Raw genomic sequence first — 17,097 nt, 5'->3', positions numbered from 1 at the left:
CAGGACAGATCAGTCTATTAAGTTTTGCCAAATCCAGTTTGTGATTCCAGTGGATGCCATTTTTCAGGATTATCAATTGAATATTTTATAAGAGCATGCCACATTTTAATAAGGTCAGTGGAATTATCAATGGAATGTTTTATAAAAAGGATGTCAAATTTTAATAAAGTCATCTGTCTCTTGTATTGTTCAATCCAATGAGATATAAGCAGAGGTTCCATTCCTTTCTGTGCTACTAGCATGCATGTTGCCACCAGAAGAAAAGTGGTTAATTATTTGTAACAGACGTCCAGTTGCTCTTCTCTGAAAATGGTTAATAGCCCCAAACTTGGGTTACATTCTACATGTTGACCCCGTGATATGGCTTATGTCCATAAATACACTCTGCTAGAAGGGCTGTACATGGTCACATGCCCACCACATGTGGAATGTTGTATCTATCCTGTTGCAGCCTCTCCAGCACTGGAATGGGAGTGTTTTGCTGATGTAGCTATATCCTAATGGTGTCAGATGCCATCGCTGTAGTAATTTAAATGTGTTCTCTCATATGCGAGTTGACACTGATTTAAAAGGTTTTTTAGCCCACAAATTATTCCAGTGCACCTCCTCAGTTTATATATCTAGGTTAGATTCCCATTGTCATTTTATAGAATTACGTTGTCCAATTGTTAACTCATTAATTATTTTGTGAAGTGTAGATAGTAGATTTTTAATGTTTGTTTGTGTCTAAAATTAAAATTTTTAATGATGCTAGGAGTTTCATAGAATGTGCTTTAATTATCATTTCTTTAAGAGGCTTCTGACCCAAAGGCTTTAGACTCTGGGTGTTGTCACAGTACCTTGGAAAAGAAAGATACCAACAGAATAGTGAAAATGGATCTGGACCTGGGTGATATACAGATTGCAGCTCATTCAAGGAAAAAACAATGTGTAATATTGGACAAATCATGTTATGGCCTCTGTTTTCTTCCAGCTGGAAACTGTAAAATATAATTATGATCCCTTGTCATGGGGGAGTGCTCTCATTTGTGAGGATAAATGAAGAATTATTATATTATACAATACAGTACTATATTGAGTTAGAATAATTCCCCAGGCTGCTGAACTAGGTTGGATTTAGGAAATTGTGATGTTTTACTATGTACTTTACTTCCATTGTTTCTTCTGTTTTTGGAAGATGGCTAAAACCACCTTAAACCCACCTTTTTGTATAAATATACAAGTAGTTATATGTTAATGCAGAGCTCCTCCCAGTGGAGGCATTGCCCCACCAACCTCAGTCTGCTCTCAGCCCAGCCCCTTTCTGCCTGGACCCATCCCCTTTATGGTACCTCGGTTTTCGGATGTCTCCGTTGACGAACATTTCGGTTTTTGAACGCCATAAACCCAGAAGGAAATGCTTTGGTTTTCTAACATGCTTTGAAAGTCAAACATGCCACGCAGCTTCCTCTGAGTGTAAGATCCTGAGGCCTAGCTGTCGGCTATTGAGTTTTCAGTTTTCAAACATTTCAGAACTCGAACGGTTTTCTGGAATGGATTAAGTTCGAAAACTGAGGCACCGCTGTATTGTTATAGGATGTGAATGTATGTGTGAGGTAGAACAAAGAGGGACAGTTTAAAAGTCACGAGATGAAGTGTTAGTCCCTTTTAGAAAAAAAGGAGATCAAGAAGATCTGCTGCATGGCAGAATATATTTAAAATTCAGATGAAGACTATAGATGGAATCCTGTTTATATTTAATCAAACCAAGTTGCACTCTTAGAGCTCTTTCTGCAGAGCTTTGCTCACAGCTGAATGAATCATTTGCAATGTGTAATTTGTGGTGAATTTAGTTTCCTTTGTGGAAACATCCGTCAGCAGAAAATTTACAGATGTGGTTCAAAAGCACTTAAAATATGTTACATGGCATTCTATTTCCACTGTAACATCATGTTACACTGGTTATTCCATGTTGCTGCTCTAAAATAAAGCTTGGTAACTGTTGGCTGTTTCCTTAAATGTCCATTGTATGCAGAACCTAGGCTTGGTATCTTAGAATGATGGGGCTGGAAAGGTCTCGGATTCCTTCAAATTCATTCTGCATGTTGTGGCAAGATCAGGCCCCCTTCAGGTTATATTGCAGAACACAGTGTTCCAGATAATGAAAATGAGTTAGATAAGCTACACATCCACAGCGAAATCATTGCTGCCTCAACTCCAGTTATGGTAATCGACTTTGGCTGTGAAACAAATTGCATTGGCAGAATCTCTTTTTTAGAAGAAAACTTCTTATGGACTCCAGCCAACATCCTTAATCGTTCACACAGTAATGTTCCAGAGAAAGGGGCAAACCCCAAGATCTTAAGGTTCAGGCATTCTTTTTTCAGTTTGAAATTATTAGACTGATTGTAAAAGAGGGTTCTGATGATAGATTAGTATGCCAATTTGTGGGTGGCTATATAAAGTTTGTGTTAATGTGTTTTCTTCTTCTGAATTTTCCGTCATTTTCACTATAATTATCTGTAGTGTCTTTAAAATTCAGTTTGTTCACATGTTACTGTGACACCTGTAAGCACATAATGTGCTTTAATGGACTTGCTCTTTCCACACACACTCAGCTTAAATTTGGCATGAAAGAAGCCTGCCTTAGCCAATAAAATGTGTCGTGCCCCCCGCAACTAATCACTGCAGAGAGAGGGAGGGAGGGAGAGAGAGAGAGCTGGGGAGGTATGCATGTAGGGCCCCCAATTGTTTTTATGGTTTGTAAAATTGTTATTGTTAAGTTAAATTTGTATACCACCCTGAAGATCACAGGGCGGTTCACAAGATAAAAACACAAATTAAAAACATAAAATACATAATAACAGAACAGCAAAATAAAATGAACCAATAGTAAAATGAACCTCCCACAGACCATAGAATGTTAATCAGCCAAACGCCTGTTTAAGAGAGATGATTTGGCCTGGCTTCTAAAGATATATAATGAATATCTTTTCAAAATACAGTGGTACCTCGGAAGTTGAACAGAATCCATTCTGGAAGTACATTCAACTTCCAAAACTTTCGGAAACCAAGGCGTGGCTTCTGATTGGCTGCGGAAGCCGTGGAACACTCACTTCTGGGTTTGCAGTATTCAGGAGCCAAAACATTCACCTCGCAAGGCATTCGGGATCCAAGGTACGACTGTACTATGATGACGATGAAGGCCCCAGGCGAGTCTCCTTGGGGAGAGCATTCCACAAATGGGGAACCACTGCAGAAAACACCCGCTCCCATGTTGCCACCCTCCAACCCTCTCCCGATCGCAGTGTCCAGGTCAATTCATATGGGGAGAGTGAGGTATTTAAGTCCTGAGCTATTTAAGGCTTTATCAGTCCAAAACGTTACATTGAATTGGACCCTGAAACAAATTGGCAGCCTGTGCAGTCAAGCCAGGATCAGTGTAATGTCCTCAAATTGTTGCTGTCCTGGTGAGCAACCTGGCCTTGGAATTCTGCACCAGCTGGAGTTTCCATACCGTCTTCAGAGGCAACCCCACATATAACACATTGCAATAATCTAAGCTAGAGGTTACCAGAGCAATATACTCATGGGCCCAAAACAGTTGGTGACCACTGCCCATGTCTTCCTTTGTTCTATACTTCATCTGAAGCAGGAAGTCACATATCTTCCTCATGGGCACAACAGCTAAACTCCAGATTTGGTACCTCAAGTGCCACCATGAACAGTTCAGGAAAAGTGATCTGTAAGAAGGGAGAGAAGCCATAGTCTATAGAGCAATGAATTATCTCCTCTCTGTCATTCCTTCCAGTTAAACTGTTCTGCAGTGATGTTGTGGTAAGAAATTATTTATTTCTTTGGTAGCTTATGATTTTGAGTTATGTAATTATAGATACACTGCTTTTTGTTTGTTTATTGTGGTATAGCGGATGTATCTATTTTCATGATTATAAAAATTATTTATGAGTTGATATTAAAATACAATTATAATAGCTTATGATACTTCCAGAAATGCAAATTGCTCATCAACATAGACCAGTTTACTAAGCAATGTCCTGTAATAGTACCCTAGCATGTCAAGTGTTGAAATACTTCTCAGGGAATTGAAACTAATTGAGAAATGGTTTAGTGAGCTTTAGTCTAGGCTGCTACTCCACATTATTACAATTCAGTAATTAGACATTATTTACTTCAAGTTATTTCATTTTATTTACTGTCTAGTGTTCATAAAGTGTGTTCTTTGTTCAGTATATTGAGAGGTCAGATGTTTTGAGCTTTTAATTCTACACAGAAAACATACTGAGGAAATATTCTAAGGGACAATGTGATATGGGTGACAAATTATGATATGCAAGCTGCTACTTGATATATTCCTTTCGAGGGGATTTTCTGGCAACATGTCTACTCTCCTACGAAACATAACTTTCTAAATATGCGTAATGCTTCAAAACAGTACAAAGCCTTTTGAGAGAGGGACTAAGTCCAGACTAGCATAAATAACCCAGGAAACACTGTTGCAGACAATTCTGATTCCTGATAACTCTGGTTTCCTGGTAACTGAGGTTATCAGGGACCAGTTTAGCTCTCACTGGACAAACTACAAGCTGGAGGCCATAGGTCGCAGCTTGTAGTTTGGAGAAAGCTAAATCACAAGCCCAGGTTCAGACAGCAGCAGGATAACCAAGGCGGAGCAAAGCAGCTGCAATCTCCCACCACAGCCCACGTGATTACACAGTCATGCTAAGCCATGCTTTGACTTAGCACAATGTGCGAGCCAGACCATTGGCTCCAAAAAGCTGCTTAACTGTCACTAAGATGGAAAATTGCTTCAGCCAGGCAGGAGGCTGAATGGAGGAAGTGCGGCTTGAATGCAGACAGCCTGTGTTATATCTGAGAATAAAATATAGGGCTCTTTAATTGTCTGAAAGCACTTCTAGATGTTCCAAAATTTTGTTTTCATCCTTAGCTGTCGTTTTTGTGGCTTTAATGGGAATGCACAAGTGTGAAGTTGCTCTTTACAATTGTATTTTGCGAATAAACACCTGTGTGATCTAAATCTTCTACACAGTTACAAACTGAGCCTGAGCTGTAAATCTGTTTCCGAATTCAATGGCTCTCTCAACCATTGTATTTTAAGAATGAACTATGGGAGTGGTATTGCAGGGAATGAGGTAGTTGATTCCTTAAACAAGTATACAAAGAAACAAATTGTGAAAATCTCTATTCATGTTGCCCTTCAAAGAGTAGAGAAGAGAATGGATAATGCCCTTTAGCTTACAAGTTGTGTTCAGTGTTTTACATTGAAAGAGTGTATTTGTTACATTTGTGAAGACAATAGGCTCCATAAACAAAAAAACTGCACAACTTAAAACTTGCTCAAAACTGTGGGACAAAATTTAAGCTTATAGGAGAAAAGGTATTAGGATATTCTATCTATCTATTTTTATTTTGAATTACATTAAGAGATTAGTAAGTCAAAAACGTAAGAAATTAGTGTCTTACAGGCTTTCTGTTGCCAAAACACGCTATGCAAATAATTGCAAGTTTTCAAATTAATTATCCTTTAAATATTACTTAGATAAAATGTGGGATTTGGCCATAATGGCAAAACTAACAATTTATATAGGGACAAAAGAGTGCAGACTAGATAGTAGTGAGATAACTTCATAGTATACTGGAATCTTTTCATTGAATAGTATAAAATAATTTACTAAATCCAAATATAGTTTGTTTTTAATTGTTTTGCATCAGTTGAGAGATTAGTAAATGAGCTCCTGGCCCTCAGGGAACAGGATTTTCCCTTGAGGCCAAGGTGGTTGGCCTGGAGAAGCAGAGAGGGTAGTGCATGCAGCCTTTGGGGATAATGTGTGTCCCAGTTCCAGGATGATAGCTTCCCTGCTGTCATGGAGAACGAGTGTCTTGGGAAAGGAGGTCATCACTCTGAGAGGAGGAGGAAGTGATTCTTAAGAAGGGACTCATTCCTTGTGTGATGGGTAGTTGTCCTCTCATGCCAAGGCTACTCCTCCAGAAGGTTGAGAAAAGCTGGTAGTGAGCGATTATGTCTTTAGGGACACAGGAAGCTGGGTATGTGAAGGGTCTGCAGACCGCAGGATTTGCCTGCTTGGTGAGAAAGTGGTGGGTGTCGCCTCTCAGATAGATAGCCTGGTTGATATGTGTTGGGGAAAAGACACCGGTTATGGTGCAGGTTGGCACCAATGACACTGGGAAATGTAGTTGTGATATTCTGGAAGCAAAATATAGGCTTCTGGGTTGTAGTTTGAAAGATGGCTTTCTCAGGGATGCTGCTGGCTCCACATGCAGTGCCAACTAGAATGGCACAGCTGTGTAGTCTCACTGAGTGGATGAGACAATGGTGCCAGTTGGTGAGGGTTGGAGTTGGTGGGCACTGGGGAACATTTGGAGATAAGCTGGGCCTGCACAAAAGGCATAGGTTGAGTTGACCATGCTGTCTCTGCAGTACGGACTACTGCAGATGCTTCTCCCTGCCTTTCTGCGAGAACATTTGCAATCAGCATTCTTGTTACCTTCTGAGAGTCGCTCCCATTCATTGGAAGAGAACATTCCCTTGTCTTTCAGAATGGTGATTAGGAAATCCTGAATGTTAAACCTCCCGAGGTCTTATTATCCAGTCAATTTCACGCATGCATGTAGAGTTCAGTGAAAATGGGAATGTGCAAATGATGCAGAAATTGGACCCATGGAGTTTCATACTTCTAACATGGAGCTCTTTCTATCCAAAGCATGATTGGCTTTTGATTCTTTAAACTAGAAAACTCTGCTTTGAAATCAGTGGGATTCAAGAGGCTGCCAGAATAATAGAAGCTTTGGATATTTTGCCTATTATCTCTTTTTTAAAATATTTCAGCTGGTAAAAAGACAATGCTAGATGATTTTTAATGTTTAGTTTCCATAGTTCAGGTATTAATCGCACCAGCGTTTGAAAATTACATTTGATTTCATTTTGATTATTCATTGGCCATACCCAAGTACCTGCTTCACAGCAGTAATCACATATCAGCTACAAGCCTATTAAATCCTTTGTCTTAGACATTAGAAATTTCAACTGATGAATTGCCTGACTTTTAACTAGTTAAATTCAAATGCCTGCACTGGGAAATCACATAAATGTTGAGGATACTAAAGGGCAAGTTCAGTTATTTTTCCAGTTTAGGATCAAATAAAAGCCACTAATTATCGTTAGAAAGCAAACTTTAATATTTCTGTGTCCTTCACAGTATATTGATAAAGTCCTAACAGCTGGGTACCAGGTTACCATCTCCTATAGGATTTCACTCAGGTTTTAATATGTTGTAGAAAGGCCTTTCTGTCCTTTTTCCACCAACGTCTGAAGTGCATTTGGTAGGGATTTGGTGACTGAGCCCTGGCTGGTGATCTACCAACGAGAAATATATTTTTATTCATGCAGTCTGTGTACATAGTTACTTTATATATGTTGGAGACTACAAATGTTCCTATAATAAATTTCATTTTCTTTTAAAGACACAAGTTGCGAATTATTTGTCCTTTTACTGTCTACATTTTGGGTATTCAAAGCTACACAACTAAGAACCACAGACTGAATATGTCAAACAATTCAACTTTTGGGTGTTTGATTTGGGTTATAGCATTGTATAATTGTGATTATTTCTAACCCCATGGCATACATATCCCCTGGTACAGGGATAGAGGTGTAAGAAACTGAAATGAGACATGTTCCCCCACTGATGGACCACAATTCTAACCCAGAACCCTTCTGGTTTATGAGTCTTTAGCAAACTAATCAATGATCCAGTTCAGTGATTTGGGATGAGCCTGGGAACACAGTGTTTTTGATACTGAGTGATCTTCCATACTTATTGCCACTTTATTCCTGTCATGTTTTGAGTATTAGCTATGACATCATGCCTACCCAACATTTTAGTTGTACTGTGATTTAAAAATTTTTTTTTTAACTTTCTTTGCAGAGACTCTTCTAGATGACTTCCTTCTCACATATACAGTCTTCATGACAACAGATGATTTGTGTCAAGCTCTGCTAAGGCAATATCCTTCACTGGTGCATTAATTTAATATTCCCTAACCCACTTTACATTAGCTTTTAAATATGAGTCGTGGAGGAGGACCAAATGAAGCTTCTTCATTTCTTAAATCTGAGATTTAATGTTTCCTTGGTTGTGGGTTCCTTAACTTGGAATACTTATTGTGCTAAAAACCATCAAGGGAAGGAAGAAATTATAGATGTTTCTTGCAGAAAACGAAAAGTATTGCACTTGGTGTCTCAGTGGACTTCACTTTACAAAGACTGGTTACATGAAGATGAGCATCTTAAGCAATTTCTGAAGGTATGTCCACACAGCTGCATTTCAACACTATATGATAATGTCATTGATATATGCTTGTAAATTGAGAAACAGATGGGAAGTGAACTTATTAAATGCAAAGACAACTTTACAGATTACTATAATTGAAGGGCATTGCTCTCTCTCTCTGAGCATGGGTGGTGGACCTGTTGCATGTGTGGCATGGCATGCATTGTGGGATTTATAATGCATCTTTACCACAGCAGGTGAATTTGCCTAGTCAGTCCCCCACTTCTGTCTGCCTACCCCATGTCGCCTTGCTGCGTAATGGAGAAGCCTGGAAATATAAACCTACCAAGGCACTGGGGTGAAGCTGTACAGTACTGAAGTGTCCACTTCACTTGATTGCTACCATCTCAAACTCTGGACTTGATTTGTGGCATATTTGCCACTAAGGTTCACCACTACTTTTCTAAGATCATAATCATCACCCTGCCTCATGACTACCATTTGACTCTAGCACAATTCTCTCTGTTGGAGAGTTGATATTTAAAGGGAATCTATCATGACTAAGATCTGCAGCTTATTTGATCAGAATGCATGAGGTGGTCTATTTTTGTGATCTTTTATAAGTTTTGTGTGTCAGCATTATTGAAGCATTAGTGGCATTTATGACAAGTGTACCACCATTCATATAAAACTGATCATCCTATTGTTGGGGGATCTGTTTGGAAAGACATTATTAAGACAAGGCTACATGGGGGAAGAATCTTTCTTTTGAAAAAGAACCATCTGTACTACATTGTAGTAAGGGAGAGTGAGAGAGAGTGACCAAGACTCCTGCTGAGCTGGAGCTGCCCAGAACTTTATGCTAAAACAAGCTCAGGAGCTAAACCTAACATGGGGAAGGACTGTAGCTTAGTGGCAGGTCATCTTCTTTCCACACAGAAGATCCCAGGTTCAGTACCCAGGATCTCCAGGCAGAGCTGGGTGAGAATCCTGGAGAACCACTGCAAATCTATGTACACAATACCAACTTGGATGGTTCAATAGTCCAACTCAGTATAAGGCAGCTTTCTATGTTTCTATTGTTTTGTTTTATTAAAGGCTTATAAATATAAAGAGATAAGATCCTGAGATTTGAAATTCATTACTGTATTCAAGACAGTATAAGTACAATCTACTATTTGTTAGTATTGCTGTTGTACTTTTGATTGTTGGGCGGCAGAACTGTGATGAATCTAGTATTACTCCGAGGAGAGAGAGATGCTTGGGAGCTTATGGCAGGCTTTAAGTAACATCCTGAAGTGTCACTTTAGAATGTTTGCACTGACTAATGAGAGTTGACACTTTTAACACCAGTTACTTAGGCAGGGTACAGAGATGGCCTCTTAAGGCATCAGCTATCCTTGACTGGTGGATGTGTTTTAAACAAATTATGCGCTGAGAGATTTTAGGTTGAAAGCATTTTTGCAGTTTTGCTTTAACAAGCTAACAACTGATTTCCTGAAAGGGGTGGTATGATGTTTTGTACTTTAGCCATCAGATCAATTTGATTGATTGATTCTCTGTGTGTGTTTCTCTCTCTCTCTCTCTCTCAACCACTCCTTACTTTCAAGACAATATACAGGAATGTGTTAGACGATGTCTACGAATACCCTGTGCTTGAGAAAGACCTGAAAGAATTTCAAAAATTGCTGGGAATGCATCGTCGTCAGTAAGTTGCTGCTTTGCTTTTTAAGGCCTTTTGCAGAGTTATAATTAGTTTTCAGTTGACAATTTATGCTTTTGTTACTTGAGTGAAGTGAGGCCAGAAGCAGCGTAAGTGTCATTCCATGCGTTTAATATTTGTTCAGGCAACTACAAAGGAATAATTTGATACGACATGTTTGACACATACAGCGTTAGCAGAAATAGAGTAATTCTGATTCCGTCACACTAATTCATCCTTCTACTATGACTTGTATTGTAAACAGAAGATTTGTAGCTAGTTGTTACATTAATATGTCTTTAATATTTGCAGTAGGGCGGGAATTGTATTTAAGAATTTAGACAACAGAACCCGTCGCAAACCCACGCACTGTGCTCTTTGGCCGACTGTTGTCCCAAACTCAGGCACAGCTGGCAGTGGACCAGAGTGAAGACTTTTCTTCTCTGGTCTGCCACCCAAGCACTGCGCCCCCCAGCTTGCCCAGGGTTGGGCCATCTGAATTTAATGGATGGCGGGCTATCTCACCATCCTAAGCAGCTGGCCAGGGGAATTCCCCAATGACCAGACCATGAGGGAGTGCTCCCCACCTCCCCAGAATTGAGAGGCCTTGCTGATGGGCCGCAACTGCCACCCACCTTGTGGGTAAGCAGCCATTATTGATTTCTCTATATGGGAGAACTTTTGAGGTGGTGGCCAGTCCTTATCATTTTTTAAGTCTGTTGTGGTCACACCTGATTTCCTGTATTTTTCAAAATACATGATGAGTGAATGAAATTATTTCACAGTTTAAAGCAAGTAATTGCTCAGCAATGGTTGGCAGTGTATTCCTGGTTACTTCTGTATTTTCCTCTTAGCTGTGCTAGTGGTTCTGAAACTTTTGCACATTGCAGCCTTCTTCCTTTTTCACACATCCTGCATTCCTTTCAATTTTTTGATTGTGGTTACACCATATCCTAAAGCAGCTGACAAAACTGTGGACCTAAGTTGGAGATTTAAGCACAAATAACTGTGTGTGTTTTTCTTACAGGAGTGTGAGCTACAGTGGTGCCTCGCAAGACGAAAATAATTCGTTCCGCGAGTCTTTTCGTCTTGCGATGTTTTTCGTCTTGCGAAGCACGGTCCGTCACAACTGCGCCTCTTCAAGCGGCTTTAAGAAAAAAGTGCAAGACGTTTTCATCTTGCGAAGCAAGCCCATAGGGAAATTCGCCTAGCGAAGCAACGCAAAACCGAAAAACCCTTTCGTCTAGCGAGTTTTTCGTCTTGCGAGGCATTCGTCTTGCGAGGCACCACTGTAAATACATTTGACTCCTACATTAAGACATGCACTATGTTATATGATGCACAGTCATTAAAATTATAGAATTGTTGAAAGACTGGATTTTAAGTATTGCCAAAGAACTTACTGGCTGAAGATGCGCTACGTATAGATTTTAAATAAACTTTTCCTACATTGCTGGTTAGCACAGAATGCTGATCCATTTGGCTTTTAGGTGTGCAGTGTAAAGATCTGCAGTTTTGTAATAAAATTTCCATAGGAAAATAAGCACTTAAATCTTGTAAAATTATTTCTTGTCATATGAAACAAGGTGCTAGTTAATGACAAGCACTTCTGCCTTACATACAGTTGAGGTCAGTTGCAGCATCATGACTTCTCAGTAAACTGCAAGCTCATATCTGCACAGGTTGTATTGAATTCAGTAGGACTTATTTCCAGGTAATGCTACACTTATTCCTTGGGCGTAACTTTTAATGTCCTCTTCTCTTTGCTCTTGTTAACAGCAAAGATCTGGAATGTATCAACAGTTAGTTTTTGAATAGCGAGACTAATGTATTGTCTTTTGGTTTCAGCACTGTAGATGAATATTCACCTCACAGAAAGGTAATGCATATAATTGGTTACTGGTGTGTACCTTTCTTTTTTTAAACTGTCTAGTTCTTTCAATCAATAATGGCAAATGGCCATTAAATACGCTGTCCTGTACAGGTAGCATTGCTAAAAGCATTTGTTCTTGACAGTTCACCTCTGCTTCTAGTCATGCAAGCTAAGCTAAAGTCGCTCTGGCATTATTAGTGTTTAACTAGTCTGTTCTGAGATGCCAGAATTCAGCAAAAGCAAGTCAGCATGTCCTTGCCTGCTTCAAGTTAGACAGCTCTGAAACGGAGCAGATTTCAGCAAGCAAATCTGAAAGAGATACTGATTGCAAATGTCAGGGGGCTCTGTTGGAATAGAGGGTGTTGTGTTGTGTAGTGTGTGTTGGAGACAGAGAGAGGGAGAGAGAGGGGGGAGAATGTTACCCAGAGAGAGAGGAGGGGAGAGAGACGAAAATGTTATCCAAAAATTTAGGCCAGACTGTGTTGCTGTGGAAATGTGATGTTGTGGTCAAGGCGTTCACTATATTAAAGCTTAGGGGTATAATACTCTTCAAAATATGACAGTGGAAGCATAGAAAGCAGAAAATAAGATTGTGCTGAAATTTATTACAAAACCTTCGCAGTTATTCTCAGAATTCTTTCAGATTTGTACTACTTCCACTTGTCCAAAATGATAGCTCCCAGTTTATTTAGCCCAAACAGGGTGGGTGGATTTCTTGTTCCCTTTTCTTTCTTTTTTTAAACCGCCCAACCATTTGCAGTCAGATTTATTTTCAATGTTTCAGTAATTGCATTTTGTTCATTTTTCTTTTCTTCCACCTCCCTCCCTCCCTCATAGCATAAAGCCATTTTACATCAGTTCAGTCTCAAGGAGAACTGGCTCCAGAACAGAGGGACTGTGAATGAAACAGAGGAAGGTAAGCATAATGGATGTGGAGCAAAGGAAACAAGGAGGATGTCATTATACTATATTTCTGCATATATGTTGGAAATAAAGAACCTTTTTCAGTGACAAAGGTAAAACCACTCAAAAGACCATAGAGCTATGAGTTGAAAAGCATCCAATGCAATGAAAATAATGTTTAGTCTTGTGTCAAATATGGCTCTCTTCCTATGGAAATGTAAAGTGTCAACTGCTACATTAAATTTTCTCCCAGCATCTATAATAAGGATAAAAAAATCACATGGTGGAGGTGAAAATATATAATAGTTTGAAAAGTAAATTGGATATTGGGATCATTTCATGTATTTACATTTCAACCTTTCAGGTGAAATGCCTTAAGAGTTTAATATTAACTCAGCTAAAGATGAAACCTGAGTTGCCAAATTATATGTTCGGCTTTTAACATGATTGATTGGGTAAACTGTGGCCCTCCAAATGTCCCATAATTCCTGACCATTATCAATGTTGACTGGGGCTGATAGGACAACTCTAACCAGCATGGGCATCGGCAGGAATTGACTGAGTGGTTACACAGCCTGGGTAGCTAAACCTGACCTCTGAAAAAGTTGTATTCCTTCATTGGTTGTCAATTGATAGACCTGCTCTCCATCTAGTGGTGAATCTGGCGCCCAGATGACTGCTTTTGGCTTACTGCTGAAAACCTCAGTACTTTGTCTGGCTAATTTCATCTCCCCCCAACCCTTAATCAATTGCACTGCTGCTACAATAAGCATCATAGCCCCTCCCCCTTGCACTTCATACCTCCCTGGGTAGCTTAACAATACTAGACTACACTTCAGTGTTTTCCTATAAATATCCATCCCACTCCTGTCAGCAAAATGAGTATAACAACACTTTTCAGGACTGGGGTAACCCACACTCTCTCATCTGTGCTCCTGCCTACTGCAGTTTGATAATGATGGATGGTATCTGCATTGGCATCAACAGCATTTTTAAAAACTGTTTTTGACCTGAGTTAGAAAGATCAGGAGCTTTAGTCTTTGCTATTATCTTTTGTTTTTGATTTGATGCACTGCTCCCCAGTCACAGCTACACTAAGATTCTGGGTATCTGAATGGTTTTCTATAGTGCACCACATCTCCACCAACTTAATACCAACTTAAGTTGCTTAAAAACAAGCCAAGATAAATAATGGGTATTCACTCTAGTTTCCTCTTTGTCTAATGGGCCAGATTTGCTTTCCTAAATGCCAGTCATTGCTATGAATTCATTCATTGGCTAGAGTACTTTTCTAGCTCTCCCCCCCCCCCAAGCTGATTTATGAAAATAAAATGATCCAGTTAAGGAGAGAATGCTAATGGGTAATGTTTCCCTAGCATAGCTATCCTCTCTGAAGAAGGGTGTCCTTTGCATGAAGAACTAAATACTGTGCTGGTCAGGTTTATTGCCAGTAAAAAAAAAAAGCAAAGGACCTCTGGACAGTTAAGTCCAGTCAAAGGCCACTATAGGGTTGCGGTGCTCATCTCGCTTCAGGCCAAGGGAGCCAGCATTTGTCTGCAGACAGCTTTCCGGCTCATGTGGCCAGTGTGACTAAACCGCTTCTGGTGCAACGGGACACCGTGACGGAAACCAGTGACAGAAACTAGAATGGTGGTGCTGTGGTCTAAACCACTGAGCCTCTTGGGCTTGCTGATCGGAAGGTCGGCGGTTTGAATCTGTGCAACAGGAGGGTGAGCACCTGTTCATCTGTCGCAGCTCCTGCCAACCTAGTAGTTTGAAAGCACACCAATGCAAGTGGATAAATGGGTACCGCTGTGGGAAGGTAAATGGTATTTCCATGCGCTCTGGCACTCTTCATGGTATCCTGTTGCACCAGAAGCTGTTTGGTTGTGCTGGCCACATGATCTGGAATCCTGTGGACAAACGCCAACTCCCTCAGCCTGAAAAGCGAGATAAGCGCCGCACCCCATAGTCATATTTGACTGGACTTAACCATCCACCTTTATTGCCAGTATAGCATTTTACACATTCAAATTGTGACTTGGTTTTGGTCTGGAAGCTGTATTAGGGTTTTGTTTTTTTGTTTTTTGTTTTTTTGTCCTTGCATTTTTCTAGGAAGAGGAAATGTGCCTGTAGGTCCATGAGGCACCAGCTGTGGCTTCAGCTGTCGAGGAATGACTGTCAAACCAGATGTTAGCCAAAGCATCCCAGCAATTTGGAGATGTTGCACCCTTCAGTGAAATCTGCTTCTGTCTGTTGATTGAATTATTTTCTCTCTTTTCACAGTTTTTTGTCGTGTGTATATAACAGAACATTCTTATGTCAGCGTAAAAACTAAAGTATCCACTTCAGCTCAAGAGATCTTGAAAATTGTAGCAGAAAAGCTCCAGCATTCGCAGGAAGACTTGGCTTTGGTGGCTCTTTCATTCTCTGGGGGTAAATTATTTTCAGCTATCAGTAGACCCAGTTTTATTCTCCTTCATTTTCTGTATCTTATCTATAAAGAGAGGGCTGGCACTTTCTAGTGCAAGGATAGGGCTGTTCCCCTATGGGTCCACAGCTGGATGACCATAGTTACAATAAGGAGCTACTTAGCAGAGAGGAGTTTCCATGGCAACTGCTAATTCTTTGGTACTGTTGGATAATGTATTTCCACATCGGGTCTGGATTGCAAAGGAGTGTTCTCGTGTTCAGAAACATGTTATAAGGTTTGCCATTAAGAGATAAATCTCCCAGTTCATAATTTAAGCTAACCTGAGAGGTAGCTGTAAAAAGGGAAGCGACTGTGAAAGAGATATTTCCCATTTGGACTAGCTGAAGTGTATTTGTACATGGAGGAAAGAAGGGGGAGGAAACTGAAAAATATGACTTCTGGAAAAATGTATGTTTTGTAAGACAATGTAAGTAATGGGGGTCCCCCCCCCTCAGTTTTAAAAGACCCCTGCCTAGAGTCCACACAACATTGTGAGAAATAAGTTTTCATATTTAATTCTTTAAAAAGCAACAACCAAGGCCCAATTACCTGCCCCCTTGGGGGTGGGTGGGAATTAGACTACTGCAGTTGATCTGTTTGATCAGCCTGGCTTTGGTATTTTACAGTAGGATTTTAGAGTCCCCGGAAATACACTTAATTTTGTTACATCATGATATTATACGGGGAAAATGCATAGAAAATGGTTAAACCGAAAATGTGATGGGGTTTATCAAAAGGCAACTGAGTGGATTTATTACACAGTGTAGATTCAAAGGTGTACATGTGTGTGCCCGACACATATAGACTGCTCTGTTTTAACATGTTTGCTATTTACTGTTTTCTGCCCATATTAATGAGGCACTTTTGCTGCATAAGCCTCACAGCAGTAGGTCAAGACCTAATACACCCATTCAGTTCAGGGATGTAAAGACAGGAGACGGACCTGAAAGCAACAGGAGCAATTGGAGATTTAGTTATCATCTGCCAGTAGGGGAGTAGTAGTAAGTGAATGAGACTGGGCTGATAGATAAATTCCTGGAGAAACTACTCTTAGTGGTTTCAGAAACTATAAGAAGCATGTATATACTTACTCATGATAGAGTGAATTCTGACTGTAAGAATGCATTTTGTTCTGCAAAATATGTCAATATTTCTGTTTTTCTTCTATACTAAAGAAAAGCATGAACTACAACCAAATGACCTGGCAATCTCCAAATCCCTTGAATCGTCGGCTCGTATGTTTGTATTTCGGAAGAATCTGACAGATACTCTGGTAAGGTTGTGCATGCAGGGTTCCAAAATCTTCTGGTTTCCCTCAATACCCAAAGTAGCTGTGAGTCGTAAGGTTGTACTAAAAACCATGCTAGGTACCTTTATTAGGCCAACCAAAGTGTTCCAAAATAATGTGCAAGCTTTTGAGTTCCCTAGAACTCTTCATTGGACTAGAATAAAGCCTCGGAAGGGAGAGAGAAAAAACAGCTGGTGTTGAAGCCTTGAGTCTACATCAGCTGAGAGTCTTGAGAAGGTAGTAAACAGCCAAATGAGGCTCTGTCTAATGTGCTGGCTTCATCTAATGTGTTTTCTTTGTATGGCTGTAAAAAGCATTTAAATTGCACAGTTAAATCCTGTGGACTTCGCTTCACAGTAATCTTTTTACACAACCTTTACAGCCAGGAAAACATTATTAGAAAATGAGATTAATTATTTTTACCAAAGCTTTATAGAGATATGTTTTATCTATACTGTGAATTTTGTTTTAAGTGACACCTGCACTACATGCATCTTAAGACAGGTAATTCAGCCAAATGGAAACTGGCATTTCTCATTGAGGGAGAGG

At 39.9% G+C, this 17,097-nt stretch overlaps 1 protein-coding gene across 5 annotated transcripts in view; it reads left to right on the top strand.

Moving 5' to 3' along the window:
* The window catches only part of RAPGEF5 (Rap guanine nucleotide exchange factor 5), a 127,966-nt gene that overhangs the window by 89,458 nt on the left and 21,411 nt on the right, over positions 1–17,097 (top strand). For 4 of the 5 annotated variants that reach the window (XR_014517659.1, XM_083467970.1, XM_083467972.1 and 1 more), the window contains exons 12-18: positions 7,965–8,043; positions 8,198–8,342; positions 9,920–10,017; positions 11,860–11,890; positions 12,722–12,800; positions 15,074–15,223; positions 16,436–16,533. Coding sequence is in view for 4 of the 5 variants with exons in the window: in XM_083467970.1 (XP_083324096.1) it covers positions 7,965–8,043; positions 8,198–8,342; positions 9,920–10,017; positions 11,860–11,890; positions 12,722–12,800; positions 15,074–15,223; positions 16,436–16,533 (680 nt within the window). In the remaining variant the exon portion in view is untranslated. Of the gene's footprint in view, positions 1–3,728; positions 3,817–7,964; positions 8,044–8,197; positions 8,343–9,919; positions 10,018–11,859; positions 11,891–12,721; positions 12,801–15,073; positions 15,224–16,435; positions 16,534–17,097 lie in introns of those variants that run through there. The other variant, XM_083467973.1, reaches the window with a different exon arrangement.

The sequence above is a fragment of the Podarcis liolepis genome (genome assembly GCF_965112155.1).
Source record: "Podarcis liolepis genome assembly, chromosome: 12".
Taxonomy (NCBI): domain Eukaryota; kingdom Metazoa; phylum Chordata; class Lepidosauria; order Squamata; family Lacertidae; genus Podarcis; species Podarcis liolepis.
The sequence above is the reverse complement of the archived record's forward strand: the minus strand, read 5'-3'. Positions and strand labels throughout refer to the sequence as shown.